This window comes from Myripristis murdjan, chromosome 19 (assembly GCF_902150065.1).
Source record: "Myripristis murdjan chromosome 19, fMyrMur1.1, whole genome shotgun sequence".
NCBI lineage: Eukaryota > Metazoa > Chordata > Actinopteri > Holocentriformes > Holocentridae > Myripristis > Myripristis murdjan.
The window spans coordinates 18,174,545-18,190,176 of NC_043998.1; the positions used below are offsets into that span (position 1 = coordinate 18,174,545).

The 15,632-nt window shown below is 42.1% G+C and overlaps 1 protein-coding gene across 1 annotated transcript in view; it reads left to right on the forward strand.

Annotated features, from left to right (window-relative positions):
- The window catches only part of dnah9 (dynein, axonemal, heavy chain 9), a 116,526-nt gene extending 109,559 nt beyond the window's left edge, over positions 1-6,967 (forward strand). The window contains exons 76-79 of the mRNA XM_030078418.1: positions 1,748-1,930; positions 4,547-4,800; positions 4,896-5,031; positions 6,740-6,967. Of these exons, the coding sequence (XP_029934278.1) occupies positions 1,748-1,930; positions 4,547-4,800; positions 4,896-5,031; positions 6,740-6,967 (801 nt within the window). The remainder of the gene's footprint in view (positions 1-1,747; positions 1,931-4,546; positions 4,801-4,895; positions 5,032-6,739) is intronic.
- Positions 6,968-15,632: the final 8,665 nt, after the last annotated feature.

Genomic DNA, 15,632 nt, shown 5'->3' on the forward strand with positions numbered 1-15,632 from the left:
TTTTTGGGGTTTAATATTGTTTGATCCTCGTTCCACTAAGCTTTGGAAAGGGTTGCAGTGGGTTTCAAGATGCAAGTGCGTGCAAATAAACTGCAGCGGCGTTGTGATTGTTTGGAATATTCAACACTGACACAAGATAAAAGGTGTCAACAGCTTCTATCCAAAAATATTGTTATTATCACTGGCTTTTATCATTTGATTCCCAAAACATAAAAGGTATCCTGAGCAGATGAGATGAGCCCTGAGCGTAAAGACAATTCCATCCCAGAGCTACACACCAGAGGGCGAGGTCTTTAATGTGCAATGGCAACAGGTGACATTTTCTGGAGCTGCTGCACACTGAATTGAAAATAAATTGCAGACCAACTGTTTGGACTCTGCGACGGCGCCCAGGGTGGTTTTACAGGGATGGCATTTTCTGGTGTATTTTCTGGTTCAGCACAGCTATGAAATAAAGCTTATCTGAGTGTAAAAACTCAAACAAATATTCTATCTGCCCACAGAAGCCAACCTCACACCCGCTCTCGGTGTCACCTCTTAATAGAACGCTCTTGCTTGTCTGAATTTAGCTCGGATAGAAAGCCAGTTGTTAACAGCTAATTGAAATATCGGCATAGCAAATGTTAGTTCTATTTTAGATTGTTTTCTCACTTTAATTAAGATTAAACACCTTGGCTTTAAATGTTTTTTCCTTGCATCTTGACGGTTGAAATTATTTAACTCATATCAACCTCGGCCCATTTTGTTTTTTTCCACGGTTTTTCAATGCCTCTTGTCGGCTGTGTTGTTACTCTTAAGCCTGCGAAGGGATGAGGTGACTTTTAAGCATGAATAAAACTTACATTAATCCAATTAATTATATTTTGTTCGCTGCACTTTCTAAGTAAACAGTGTTAGTTACTAGCGATATAGTGCGTTTTGGCAGCGTTCCACACGATGTGAATTCATTCGGCTCGTGTCAGAGCAAATTAAGCTGCACTCAGTTAACAGGCGTTCAAGAAGCCCGATATCAAAGAGCTCAGCCGCTGTGTGTTGTGCGTTGTCTACGTGTGTGTGTCTGCTCCTGGATGTATTATGATGTGTGACCTTTCCGGCTCTGAAGCCTGGATGCTCCTGTCTAAACAGATGACAGCCACGCCAAGCTCGCGAACGAGGCTCTCTTTGTATTCAGTCTGCTTAGTAGCTGCCAAACCCAGATCAGATATTTGAACTGAAAATCCATAGATATGATGACCTCATATCCTTTGTTCGATGCCTAATCCGCTGATTGATCTCTAATGCTGGATGCCTTGGGAAAATGTTGACACAGACATTAGCTTTCATCACTTACCCACAAAAAAAAAAAAAAAAATATGATGTGAGCATTGATTTTCTGAAGGGATTAGACTGTTATTGAAAACAAAGAGCTGCTGTTGCAAAATATTTTCTCATGAATATGTATGAAACTGTCTGTTTTCCGAACTGTAACAGTTTCTCAGGCTGTCAGGATTGGCAGAACTGAGTTTATCTGACAAAGATAGCCCTGACTTCTTGCGATTCTGTCATCTCAGTGAGTAATTTCTCCCTTCATGGGTTTCTTGTCCTAACCAAGCCTCTGATGTCAACAGTAAGATGGGCTTCCCACATCCTACCTGTGCTTAAATGTAACTCAGTGAACTTACAAACACCTCACTGTTTCCTGGTCGTTATCCCCGACTAATCTCTCTCTCGCTCTCTCGCTCACACACTCCTTCACCCTCGCTGGCAGGTGCGTGCGGTGCTGGAGGAGATCATGGAGAAGCTCCCGGAGGAGTTCAACATGGCCGAGCTGCTGGGGAAGGCGGAGGAGAGGACTCCCTACCAGGTGGTGGCGCTGCAGGAGTGTGAGCGCATGAACCTCCTCACGCAGGAGATGAGACGCTCCCTCCGCGAGCTCAGCCTCGGACTCAAGGTGACTTGACCGTGATGCTGGAAGGGTTCCAAAGGGTGATGGTGGCGATGATGATGATGATGATGATGATGATGATGATGATGAGTTGTGATGAAAACAGAGTTGTGGTGTTACAGCATTGACTGAGCAGGAAAATGAAGAGAGAGCAAGACTGGTTGTTGATGCAGATGACCACAATCATGATTAATACCATCTTAATAACCACCACAAGTCATTTAGTGTCTTATTCAGACTTAAAAAATTATTTTTAAACAAAAATAAGTAAAAAAAATCCCAAATACTAATAACATAATTCAGTGCTAGTTATTTTCTTGAATCAAGTGTAATTTTCTTGATCCTAGTGGGCTGATTTGCCTAATTCTGCTTTTACAAATAAATAAATAAATAAATAAATATACTTTAATAAAGATAACTCACATATAAGAAAAGTATTTATTCCCCCCCTCAGAACATAAAAGCAGATGTCAGCAGGTGGGACGGAGGAAAGGGGAAGGTTAAAGTGATGCTGTAACACAGAAGTATTGGTAGTAGTTGCTGGACAAGCGTCCTGTCAAGGTAAGCCGTTGTGACATTCAATTAGCTTTGAATTTGGGGAGAAAAATGATGATTGATTGATTGATTGATTCACTATGAAAAGTGCACCAGTCAGAAACCCGTCAGCTGATATTACCTGCAGAGTTTCCTGACTGAACTAGCTCTGCCGTTTGTTCCCCGAAAAAAAATCCTGAAACAAGTGAAACTGCACTCATCATTGTGGGAAAAAAAAAAAAATGTTGTCAAACTCTTTCATGTCAAGGATCCTCACATGGGAAAATGTTGATGATTTAGTCGGTTGTTGACTAGTTTTAAAGCATTTCAAGGGAATTAAAGGTGCTACATGTGGCACCAATTAATTATTGCCACATTTACTGTGAGACATTAATATGATTATCAGCCTACGACTGGCAGCCTGTCTTCTGGGTTGCTTTACAGCACAACAGAAGTGGGCTTTATGTAGGTAAGCAAGACGTGGAATACGCACAACACACACTCTATTCCAGGTGCACCACTCTGCACAGCTTCATCATCACATCTCACATCAGAATGCATATTGGCCATTATCACAGGCAGTTACTCATTAGTTCCCATTTTTCATCTCGCTTTTTAGAGGAAACAGCGAACTTTTAGAAGCGTTTAATTCTGCACATGTAGCACCCTTGAAATTATAGAGATTAAACTATTCCTCATTTTGCTGGGCACTCCCAAGCATCCTCTGGAGGATAGGATATCCTCAAATCGCCTCTTGAAAACCACTGGCCGAGCATGAAGAGGAGGCATGCTATCCGTCCAGCAGTCATGTGTCCCGTCAGTGTGTCCTTAAAAAAGGCACCGGACCCCCTACCTGCTTACTCATCATGATTCACCCTGAATAAGAACATCAGCTAAATGACTAAAATGTAAAAACGCATGAACTTTGAGCGAACTGTCCCTCAAACTCCCTCACAAAACCCTCAATTTTCATCAACACCTATGATTCACACTATGCCGTCTTGGCTGCTGTTGACACTGTCAGGCTGCTGCATTAGTATTCCTGCATAACTTAACCTTTTTTTTTTTTTTCCTGTTGTTTGTCAGAAGCCCAGTCTTAAGAATGAGTCAGAGTTCTGGCTTCGAGAGGGGCTAGGAAGGAATAAGATGTCAGCGCACTGAGCATCAAGCCTCACTGAGTCGTGTGTTAACAAAAAACAGAAACACAAAAAATAATGTGTTAAAGCGTTTGTCAGGAGTTATGAGGCTTCGATCTCTTGACACTACAAGCCGCAATAAATCGGCTCAGTGATTTAAAAGCCATGTAGACTATTGTACCAGCAAATGAAATCATATTTCCTCTTTATAGTGGTATAAATAGATCAGAATGTTAGCCTTGGTGAGATGGTGCTGCTCATAGTGCAATGATATGTCAAATGCTGCGGCTGAACTAAGACATCGGAGTTATTTTGAGGAGAGTTAGGCGAAAAGTTCACAGTAAACACAGCACTGTAGATAAATCTGTGTAACCTTATCACCCACATAAAGAATGACTGTCAGATATGAGTATCTATACATCAGCTACAATATCAGTAGGTGAAGGACACCACCGTTTCCCGTTGCTTTATTCTCTTGTACGCTGTCTCATAACTCTTCAGCGTCATCTTCTCTTGGCTATCTTACAGCAGATTCCCTTATCTGGCATGGCATGACCGGCCTCATGTTCATGCATGCATCACTAGTTTCCGAGGGCTTGTTACTGTGCAACACCTTAAGCGGCTGGGAGGTGTCACCTCCAATGTTTAGCTGCTGAAATAAACAGGAAATGACACGCCGAACTCCCGGTTCCTTCCTGTAATGAAAATTCACAAACCGATGAGGAAACTTTTATGTACCAAACAAAAGATGGAGCATCTGCTGTGATTGAGACTAGTCTTTCTAATTAAAATAGATATTATCCAGCTGATCAGAGGGGAGATGAAAGCCAAATTATACAACAGATTTTTCTAATATCCACATGCCGCCTGTTCATCAAAGTCAGAGAAACTCAAAGTAATTAGAGCACCAGAAAAGTTGAATGTTATCTATTATGTGACCCCCCACCTTCAGGGAGAGTTAACCATGACCGGCGACATGGAAAACCTTCAGAACTCTATTTTCCTGGACCTGGTGCCGGACAGTTGGACCAAGCGGGCGTACCCCTCCATGTCAGGCCTGGCTCTGTGGTTCACCGACCTGCTGGCCAGGATCAAGGAGCTGGAGACCTGGGCAACGGACTTTGTCTTGCCATCGGCGGTGTGGCTGGCGGGCTTTTTCAACCCCCAGTCCTTCCTCACGGCGATCATGCAGGCCATGGCTCGAAGGTATCTTGAGGCTGGTTTTCATGAGGTATCGCTGACTGAAATCCAAAAGAAACAAACCGGTATGACAGAGTGAAACATCCGTCTGCGTTTGACAGGAACGAGTGGCCCCTGGACAGAATGTGTCTGCAGTGTGACGTCACCAAGAAGAACCGCGAGGATTTCACTTCTCCGCCTCGTGAGGGGGCCTACGTCCACGGGCTGTTCATGGAGGGTGCACGCTGGGACACACAGGTGAATGCATTTCATTATTCATACTTATCTTCTGAACAGACACAGTGTTAGTTAACTCAAAGTTAGCAAATGTTTGATTTTTAACTGTAATCTCATGGCAGGAATAGGCAAAACAGTGACATTTGAATGTATATGATAATATCCAGGCACACAGTCCAATATCTAATGACGGATCATACATTTTCACAGTAACATAAATTCAGCCTACAGTCAAATAACTGCAACACTACAAAATGAGTCAAATAATGTAACTTCTATGTATTCGTTCCCTTTGTGGCTTCATTTTCTGCTTTGCATCCAGCCTGCGTTCGGCTCTTGGAGCGCAGTGCATTACTCAGCTTCCCAGGGCTCTATCTATCCACATGCATACAGCTACTGTATATGCACCCAGCTTTCAAGGAGCATCCCTGTAGACTTCTTAATTAGGGAATGTGCAGAGTGTGCACTTGAACACTTAAATCACCCTTCGGAGGAGTGGTTCCTTTTTTCTTCATTAAACCCGGAGACGCGGGCAAATAGACAGGCGGACAGACGGGCCAGCTAGCAAGCAGGCAGCTTTTCCTCTCAACTCCGCAGCCTCCTCTCGTTTTCTTCTCCTCCTCCACCTCCTCCTCTCCTCTCTTCACGTCCTCCTCTCAGCCCCAAGGCCAGTTCTGTGCCAGTGGCTGGGTGTAGCAGAGTGTGAATAGGAGAGGAAGCAGCGCTCCATCTGGACACAGCTCTGTTCAGCAATAAAAGTCAAAGATTTATGTTAAACCTACTCATCTATATTAATGAGCTTTGCTTCTTGTTCGGGGTGGTGTGTGTGGGGGGGGTCAGACATCAAAAACGCCAAGATATACGATGCACTGATCTTTCACATTGCACATTGACCAGATACAGAAATGCAGACGTTGCAGAGGGCGATGCACTTGTGTGTTTGTGATGGTCACTGTTTAACAGAGATGATTACCTCCATATGCAGCCATATGCAACATTAGTGCATTTTTATCCGCTCAGTATGTTGCAAGATTAACCACTAAATATAGTTATTTTTAGTAACTGTGTCATCCCCCATATAACCAGCTAGTTTATCATGTATTTCAATGAGACCACATGGTCCTCTTTAAGATCCTCATTATTCGTATTTACCCAAATAGGCATAAAGCTCTCGGTATTTAAGAGCACAGTAAAGTTTTATGGCAATTGCAGATGCAATTAGGGCTTTGTCCTCTGAGCTCTCCAAAGTCATCAGGATTTATATTCATTCCTGAAAGTCACTGTGCATGCATGGTGAAACTTCTGTTTGTCAGGCGCTAAGTGTAGGAGGATTAATTAATGAGACAGACCGCTCTGTTTCAGTGTGTTTATAGAGTGTGCACTCTAAGGCAGGTCAGCTTGACTTCAGCTCAAACTCCACTGACTTTCAGCACTTCTTCAAGGGTACCAAAATATTGTGTTTTCTCAGAAAAGTACATCTGAAAGTCTTACATTGCCTGTGCCAGCCAGGATTAGTTGAACATCTCTTCTGTTACAAAGGCACAATATAGAATATAGCCGTGATAGCAAGTACAGCTTCTGGACAACCAAGACTTAGCTGCACCTCAAACTGATTTACAATTTCCCTCAGCGCTGTGAAATGTTCCTGTCTGTGGTTGACTGGGCTGTCATCCCTTCAGCCGCCCCCTCCCTCATCGCTCCCTCTTCTCCTGCTCTTTCTGTCTTTTAGACTGGCATGATCGTGGATGCCCGCCTGAAGGAGCTCACCCCAACCGTGCCCGTCATCTTCATCAGGGCCATCCCGGTGGACAAGCAGGAGATGAAGAATGTCTATCAGTGTCCTGTTTACAAGACGCGCCAGAGGGGGCCCACCTACGTCTGGACCTTCAACCTCAAGACCAAAGAAAAGCCCTCAAAGTGGACTTTAGCTGGGGTGGCCTTGCTTCTGCAGATCTAGCAGGGGTTCCGGGGGTCAGCTCCTTCCCTTTTGCAAGAAGGAGTGACTCACTAGGACTGTTGTTGTCCAAAACGAATGACATGTACCTGGCCAGAAGCTGAAAAATGTTTCATGGATGCACAACAACACATGTTTGTTTGAGCTTCATTTATCTACAGTCTTTTCCAGCCCTCTTGCTCACTAACCAGTGGAACTACTTTGTCTCTGTATCACTACACAATAGCTCATCCTTGCGCTGTATGTTTTTACTTACACCAACAGCACATGAAGCCGCCGTGTAGCGATACCGAAACAAAGTAGTTCCGCCAGTTAGGGAGCGAGAGGGCTGGAGAGGACGATCAACAATGAATTCCCAAAAAACACGAGTTGTTATGCGTCTTTCAAAACATTTTTCAGCTTTGGTGCACTGCTCGAGTGTTGTTTACTGGTGCCGATCCACTTCATTCACTTCACAGTCCCAGTGAAGTATTCATTCTCGCTACAGGGAAGGAGTTGACAGGTCAAACTTGGAGGATCTATTGCACTGGTACGGATTAGCACCATTCGGGGCTACCAATGTGCAAAATTGCCTTGTGCTGCTTAAACGCGGGCTTCTTAGTATAAAGTGGATGTAAACTGTTCAAATCTTTCAAGGCTCGTCTCTGTAGACTTTGTTTAAACCACCTAAATTATTAATATGCTAATTATCCTCATGTGTTCGGGGCAAAAATTACTGTATGTAACTGTGAGTCACGTCATGCGGAGGTGGCTGTGGTTGGGTGAACGTTAGCCATCTTATGCTGTTAGGATTTGAGAGTAAATTCAGCTGTTTGGTGAATTTAAAGAATGTAACTGTATTCAGCTCAACAGACCAGACTACCTAGACTATGTAGAAAACTCATGTTTTCTTATAGCATAATCTTAAGTGATCACTATAATTATGTTTGTGCAAATATATATACCATATATATTTTTTACTTTTACCACAAACAATCCTGTTGCCACTTTGCTCTAGAAAACTTTCAGAGTAAAGATGTTTTATCTTGCAATTCCAGATTGTACATTTAGTTTTATTTTCAAATACTCTATAGTGTATCCCCGTTTTTGAACATTTTGTGCCAATATGCAGTCATTCCCCTATCTCGCCTCTCCAGTGTCCCAGTGCTGCCTCTTCTCTTGCAAGAGTTTGGACTAACTCTCTCCCCCTCTCTCTCTTTCTTCTGCTTTGCTCCTTTCTTCTCCCCTCCTCCCCATTTGAGATTAAAAAAAAAAAAATTCTCCAAAGCAGAAAGCGTATTGTGGAGTCTCACAGATATATCCCTCAACACCTCGTAGATGCACATGCACACACTTATAAACCAGCCATGTAGTTATGATGCCTCAGCGCTGCTCATCTGAGAGACACTCTCTCTCCCTCTCCCTCTCCCTCTCTCTGTCTCTCTCTCACTCACTCCCTCCCTCTCCCTCTCACTCTCTCCCGCTCTCTCTCCCTCTCCCTCCTCTTTCTCGGCCCAGGCTCCCTGGTGTCTCCTTTATCTGTATATTGGAGAGCCTTAACAATGCGCTCAGAGACAGGGAGGCGTGAAGAGGAGGAGCAGATGAGGGGAAATAGGAGGAGGAAAGCAATAATGCAGGGTGAGGCAATTTATGTAGAACTCCCAAATTACACCTTCAGGTGGCATTATGAAAATAGATTCTGCCTCTGTATGTGGTGCATATGCACTGTCCATGCAGCTGGAGTGTTGCTATGCACAGGAGAAATTATTTGCCTTCAAGTGCAACAGAGGTGCTTCACAATTGTTTTGATGTGTTGAAATATTACTGACTCATCCGATTAGAGGATACGGCACTACTACTGATATGAGCGGCATTTATTCCGGCCCAGGGAGCGGCACAGGCCCTTTAGATGAACCAGGATTTGAGGTTCACTTTGGACCAAAGAGTCCTCTAACTGAAAGTCTGCACAACAGCCCCTGCAGAAACTGCTGTCCTGGCGGGACATGAAAAGCCAGATGCATTATGGCTCTCCAAAGCTGTAATGATGGTGCTCTGCAGTCTACGGTAGCTGTAGACCCCGGTCTTAAAAGAGCTAAAAACAGCGTGGCGATTCATATTTCATATTTGTAGGTAATATGAGTGCTCCTGGCATGCTACTGAGGAGAGAATGCTAGAGTTTGGGAGGAGGGAAGGGGGGGTCTATCAAAGGGTTCATGCTCAGAATGGAAAAGAAGGCACCTTTAATCATCTCCTGTGTGAGACGTCAGACGGTTGCTAGGTTACAGGTCAGTCCAGAGAAACTACTAATGTGAAAGCTATAGAGATGCTTTGGTGTGTATCATATGTAAGCATGCAGAATGCTAATTTCAGTGAAATGCAATTGCAAGGTTTAAAGATTGTAGTAATTATTGGAATAATGCCCTGCACTGTCAGCTTTGTGCACTTTGTGCCTTTTAACCATCATGTAAGCATCATGTCTGCAGCTTGCAGAGCAGAAGACAAAATTCATTCATTCACCAAACCATTTTTTGCATAAAACCTTCTAATAATAATCCAACGGGAGGGCAACTCAGTCAGCCCAAATATACCAATATTATTGTAGTCGGCCTTTATTTAAGAAGTTAGCCCCAACATTGCTCCTTGGTTGCAGCCCCTCTATAATTTCAGTGGGATTTTGAAGGTGGTTTTCAGCTGATCCCAAAAATTGGCCCTGTGTGTAACACGGGCTTGTAATATTCATATATTTTATGGGGTAATGCTTAGAAATTAAGACTGATTTTATGAGCATTTAAAGCATAAATGTAATCATTATCAGTCTAACCCCAGGCTAACCAATGAAAAAATTAACTACAGCAGATGTTGCATTATACCATTTCATAAATGCTCAAAGCTATAGGTAACACCATGCTATTTAAAAACTACAAATTAAAAACATCATTTGGCAAATCTGCAATGGAATATCATTAAATTAAAAAAAAAAAAAAAAAAAAAAAAAACTATAGGGTGAATATTCACAAAGAATGGATTGCAGTCAGTGATAGCACCACGGATTGCGAATTACTTGCTAAGATATTGCACTACTCATATTACAGCACAAACACTTCCAGAAAGTTTTGTAGCTGAGTGCAATTTGCCCTCGTTTTGTATCCGACTGTAATTATCCATGTGGCAAATTATAAATGTCGCCTTTTGTGCCAAGAACACAGTAGGCAGGCTTAATGTCATCCTTGATGTCATCGAGTAAAGAAAGAATTGTTTCACTTGGCAACGTGTATCGGCAAATAATTTAAAGTGATAATCTCCTTCAAAATATCCTCTGTGAGCACGCCCGGCAAGACGATGCCTTCGCTGGCCTAAAATCACTGCTGCCATCATCACTGGAAACTCTGGGTGTGACAGCCCTTATAAATGCACAACTCTCTGAAGACGCTAATCATTCCACTCTAACTGGCCATTAACGCTGATCTTTGTGTGCTGTTCTTGCAGTGAGGCTCATTTGCAAAGAAAGGGGACAATTCTGCACCAAATGTATGCACATTAACTCATTTAAATATGTGCAGACAGCAGAGGTGTACTGTGAGACTATTTCATGGCTGTGCACTTAGGGGTGTATTTCACACTTTGCAGGTGCTTCTTTTTGTCTGATTTGCACAGGTTTATCAGCTGCAAAAAGCAAAATCGGTTTATGAATTCACCCCTGTGAGCACTAAACCTCTCAAAAAAAAGTGGTAAACTTGAAGAGTGTGTTAAAGATAGTGGCTCAACACTAGCCTTAAACCTCTGCTGCGCTGCTCTCAAGGGGTTGAAATTTTCAGGCAAGTTGCACGTCTGGCCACACCCAATCAGTGATACAGCCTCAGGTACTTTGCCACTGACAGCTGCTAAAAAATACCTGCTGCCAACTGGCCACATTTTAACTGACATCCTTGGCTCGCATCAAGCCAAGGATGTAAGTTAAAATGTCTTTATTAGTTAGGACATATCCAAATTAAAATCATACAAAGGAAAGGAGAACGCCGGCCGGCTTGGCCCGTGCTGGAAAGAGGGGTCAAATAGGTGTTAGTGCATTTTGCATGTTTTACCCTCTGGCAGAACACATCCACATTTACCGGCAGCCTTCAGCAGGGCGGAGGGCAGAAAAGGTTGGACTTGACCAAGGTTATGAAGTGCAATGCATCATGGTTATTTTAGTATATGTAATACTGCAACCCTAACACCAGGAAATGCTAAAATCTGAAGAAGAAAAAAAGCTATTAAGATTTGATATTGCTCTCTTTTATATTATAGTAAAATCACAAATCATATATGTTGTGAGGTTACATTGATAGGGTTACCATGCACTTTGGAGATGACCAACGTCTGATAATTTTTTTGGCCACTAGTAGCGCTCGTGAGCTGAGTGAATGAGTGCCACAACACTTCTCAAGCCCGCCAATGCAGACGTACGCCACAAGCATGGAGACGGTGCAGCACACAGTGTTGAGTAGCATGAGGGGAACCGGGCTATACACAATCCCAGGTTACCCACACCCAGTTGTTCTCCCTCTCTGCTCACTCAAAAATCATGTTGGCAGAAGGAAGACAAACAGCCCCGTTTGTGAGAGCAAAGAAATAAATGGCAGATCATAATGTTGAGTGGAGTGAAGGCCAATTCACCAACAAATCGTTCAAAAAGAATGAATCTTTGAAGGGAGCGAAGCGATTGAATTGGCGAACGTGACCGGATTGGACCAAGAGTGAACATCTGTCTGCTGCCTCTTCAGTTACTTACACATCCCTTTGCTCCCTTTCACCTCCCATTTACTTCTGTGTCTAAATCGTTGTGAGGCAGCCGCGTCAGCTCATTCAGAGAGCGCTCTCATTCTCCTTCACAGTATTGGAGGATTCAGTGAATGAGGCTGGTTCAAACCGCAGGATGAGGTTCAGTCTGAACAGGTGAACAAAAGGACCCAATCAGCTGCACGCTGATCTTGGAAATCAAATCGGGCATGGGAGCGTTCTCGTTCTCTAGGGGGGATTGAATGATTCACTGAAGGACTTGTTGTCTTCTCAGTTCGATAGCTTCCAGTGAGTCCCTCTCCTCCGATGACAGCACTACTTGAGATTTTGCGACAAGAGCCATTCTCTTGCTTATCGACAAATGAAAAACACAGTGAACAAACTTGAGAACAAAAGAGTTATTTTTAAGCTGTCAATTTATGGACAAAATAAGCTGCTTAAGATCATCCTTAAAGACAGCACAGATATTATAACAGCAGAATACATTCGTAGGGCCTCGTTTATGAAACACAATACACAAACACAGGCATATTTTTCCACTTGTATACACTCAAACTCATTTATACTTTGTGTGAGAGCTTTCCGTGCCAGATTCTTCTTACTGGACTGGTAAGTTGGCTTGATTCCTAGTCTACCTATGTCATTTGTGTGAGTAAATGAGCTTATGAGAAACTTAAATACCTGAAATATCTGCAGCTTAGGCCATCAATCAAATGAAGGGGCGAGAGCTTCCTTCTCAATCCACTGCACTGACATCCACATGTAAACATTTTTGCCTTGTAAGCAATAAAAAACGAGACTTTCCTAAGGTCACAAAATATATTCAACATAGTCACTGGCATCTGTATGAGTGAAATTATGATTTATTTTTTTATTTTTATTTTTTTACATGGAAAACTGTTCATCTTTAAGCACAAGAGGTGCTCTACTTTTGGTAAACCTTCTATACTATTTTGTTCCTTGCTGGGACTGAATTCAAGCTCCTGTGTTACGTTGAAAGTGCATTACTAGTATTTACTATTAAGGTGCTGTTTCAGTATTAAATGGAAATTGAAATATTTAAGCTTATATATGTATAACTGAGGTATACTTTGTGGATCACAATGTAGAGCAAGGGAGTGACAGCGATCCGAAAAACTTCTTCAGGAGTAAGACTTTAACTATCACTTTTACCATCATTTATTCAATTTATTCATTTAACTGACCTGTTTCTGCAAGAGTCTTCCTCTGCACATTGTGACCATGACACAAAGCCACATTTTTTATATGCGTGTGCTTGGTTACAATAATCCACACCAGCGATGTATCACATTGAGATATGGAAAAAAAAACAACCTTTTGTCTGTTCCTGAATGCTGTTTTTGCTGCATCAATTCTCTATAAAAACAACATCTAAAATTTTTAACCTCTTCAACTTGTCCACTCCCACCTGTGGGTTCCTCATTGCAAATGCATGCTATACGGCCAAACTTCCGTCAGACCCCGAGAACTTCATTTTAATTCTAGGGGAGATGCCACGGTTTCCATTACACCAGATACGTCCTGCTACATTTCAGGGAAATGTGTATAAAATGATGCAAAGAACATGGAGATATTTTCTATTTGACATAACACCTGCAGCCATAAAACAATGACATTTTGGCTTTGAATATTTCACTCAGTACAAGTGTGATGGGGCGTCAATGAAGCGCTACAACTGCAATACAGTATGAAGGTGACTTTGTCATGTAATATGGAAAAAAATGTGTTTTTTTTCCCTATCTTTGAAGCTCCCTAAGGGGAAATTTGAAACTTTAAAAGGTCAAGGATCAGCAACACAAACACTGAATATTAGAGCAGACCAACATGCTACATATTAACCTGTGCAAATCCTAAATGTGTGGTGTGGATAACTGTACCCAAGCACATATAGACTGCATATAGAAAACATGTCTTTGCATCATGGTGCTCTTGCCAAAACGTATCAGCTCACTGTGGCCATTGATAAAAACATTAAAACTAAGGTAAAGTGTTGTTCCTGAGGAGATTGTGTGTGTGTGTGAGAGAGAGAGAGAGAGAGAGAGTGTGTGTCATCACTCCCACGCACTACACGGACTCCAGGGGCCTGTGTGAGGAGGCACACCTGTTATCTGTTGACAAAGTATAAAGCATAATAATGTCTGCATTTGCAAAATTGTAAAAAAAAAAAAAAAAAAAAAAAAAAACTTTTAGTAGGATTAAATGTGCAAGCCTAAGGATAATACTAACCCTCAAATGTACATTTTGCAAGTACAACAAAAGTGAAATAAAAGTATACTCTCTATTTTAGTGTAACTGAAGAACACTGACAATGCACTAAAATAAAGCTTTTTATAAGGCAGAGCCAAACCCTAAACCCTAACCCTAACCCTGACCCTGACCCTATGTTAGGCTACAGTTATTGGCCATTAATTAGTTCTTTATTAGTGAGAATATTAAAAATTTATTTAGATTGTCTGAGTCATCATAAACTACCTGTTATCTTCTCATTTTGCATGTGTTTTTCTACACACTGTGCACTATTAGTGAGGAGTTTTTTTCTCAATAAACCCATCGATTCTAACCAAAAGGTAGTAAGTAAGATATTACACCTGAATTAAACCCTCATTATTTTCTCTGTATGGGGCTAGCGAGGAACTAATGACACAGCAATAGTTAATTTATCTTTTTTTTTTTTTTTTTTTTTTTTCAGAAGTATGGTTGTTAATTTTATCCAGTTAACTACAAATATTACTTAGAGTTTGGTCCCTGTTCTAAAGTAGGTTCCTGTTCACTTTCTGAGACAGTGAGCCATTTGTTTGCAACTTATGTTATTAGGGCACATTAAAAAAAAAACAAAAAAAAAAAAACACTGAATCATCATTGTGTTGTATCCATCTGGAATACGGAGGAGCAAAACAGACATTTGCTCAGAGGAAAATGTCAGTTTTTTTACGCCGATGCTTTAAAAGCATAACTTAACAGCTAGTCATTTGTTCCCCTCAAATTCCATCACATTGCATGCGGGCATATGGGCTGAGAAATGTGCTGTCCTGATGACCAACAGCGCTGCTCTCTCAGACACCTCACTAGCGCTGATTTTCACAACAGGCGTGTAAAGTACTGATAAATAGCACAATGCCGTCTCCGGCTGTAATTCTGTCTAACCCATTCTCCTCACTGCTCTGACCCAGGAGTCTGCTGTGACAGAATGGCCGGATTAACTGCTTACAATCCTCGTACAATATCAGGGACTGAGCTACATGCAGCCCCTGGCTCCGTGCGTCCCAGTGCAGGCAGGAGAGGACCAACTGTAAGGGGAGCAGTTTTGGCTGGGGCTGGAGACTGGGATAATTAGCTGTGACAGAGCTGATGAGTTGCTAATTAAATGTTTATCTGAATCTGGCATCTGTCGTAAAACAAATGTCTGTTAGCTGCCTACAATCTGTGGATTATCGCAAATAGCTGGGGTTGGGTCCTGCGTGCAGTGAGATAAGCTGGGAATGGGCAGTGATTCGGGGCATATTTTGAGCAATCAAACTGAAAATAGTCAGGGGAATAGCACTATGTCCTCACTTAACGGATATTCAGACTGTTACAGTAGCAGTGATTACTGATTTTATCATGATTTTTGTGTTTTTTTATTTTAGGTTTTGGGTTGCCATTTCATTCTGGGGCACCCAACTGTACATCACTCACTCATGAGATACAAAAGGCCTGAAATCAGGATGAATCTGAAACTGCAATAAGAAGTGGAATTGATCCACATTAGGGGTGGAATCAATAAATAAATCGATAATGCAATATATCACGACGTTATCGATATTTATCTATTTAAGTTTTCAACTTCATTTGCACAGATGCACATGTGAGTTCCTATGAGGCGAATTTGTCCCCTGCCTTTAGGTCTTTG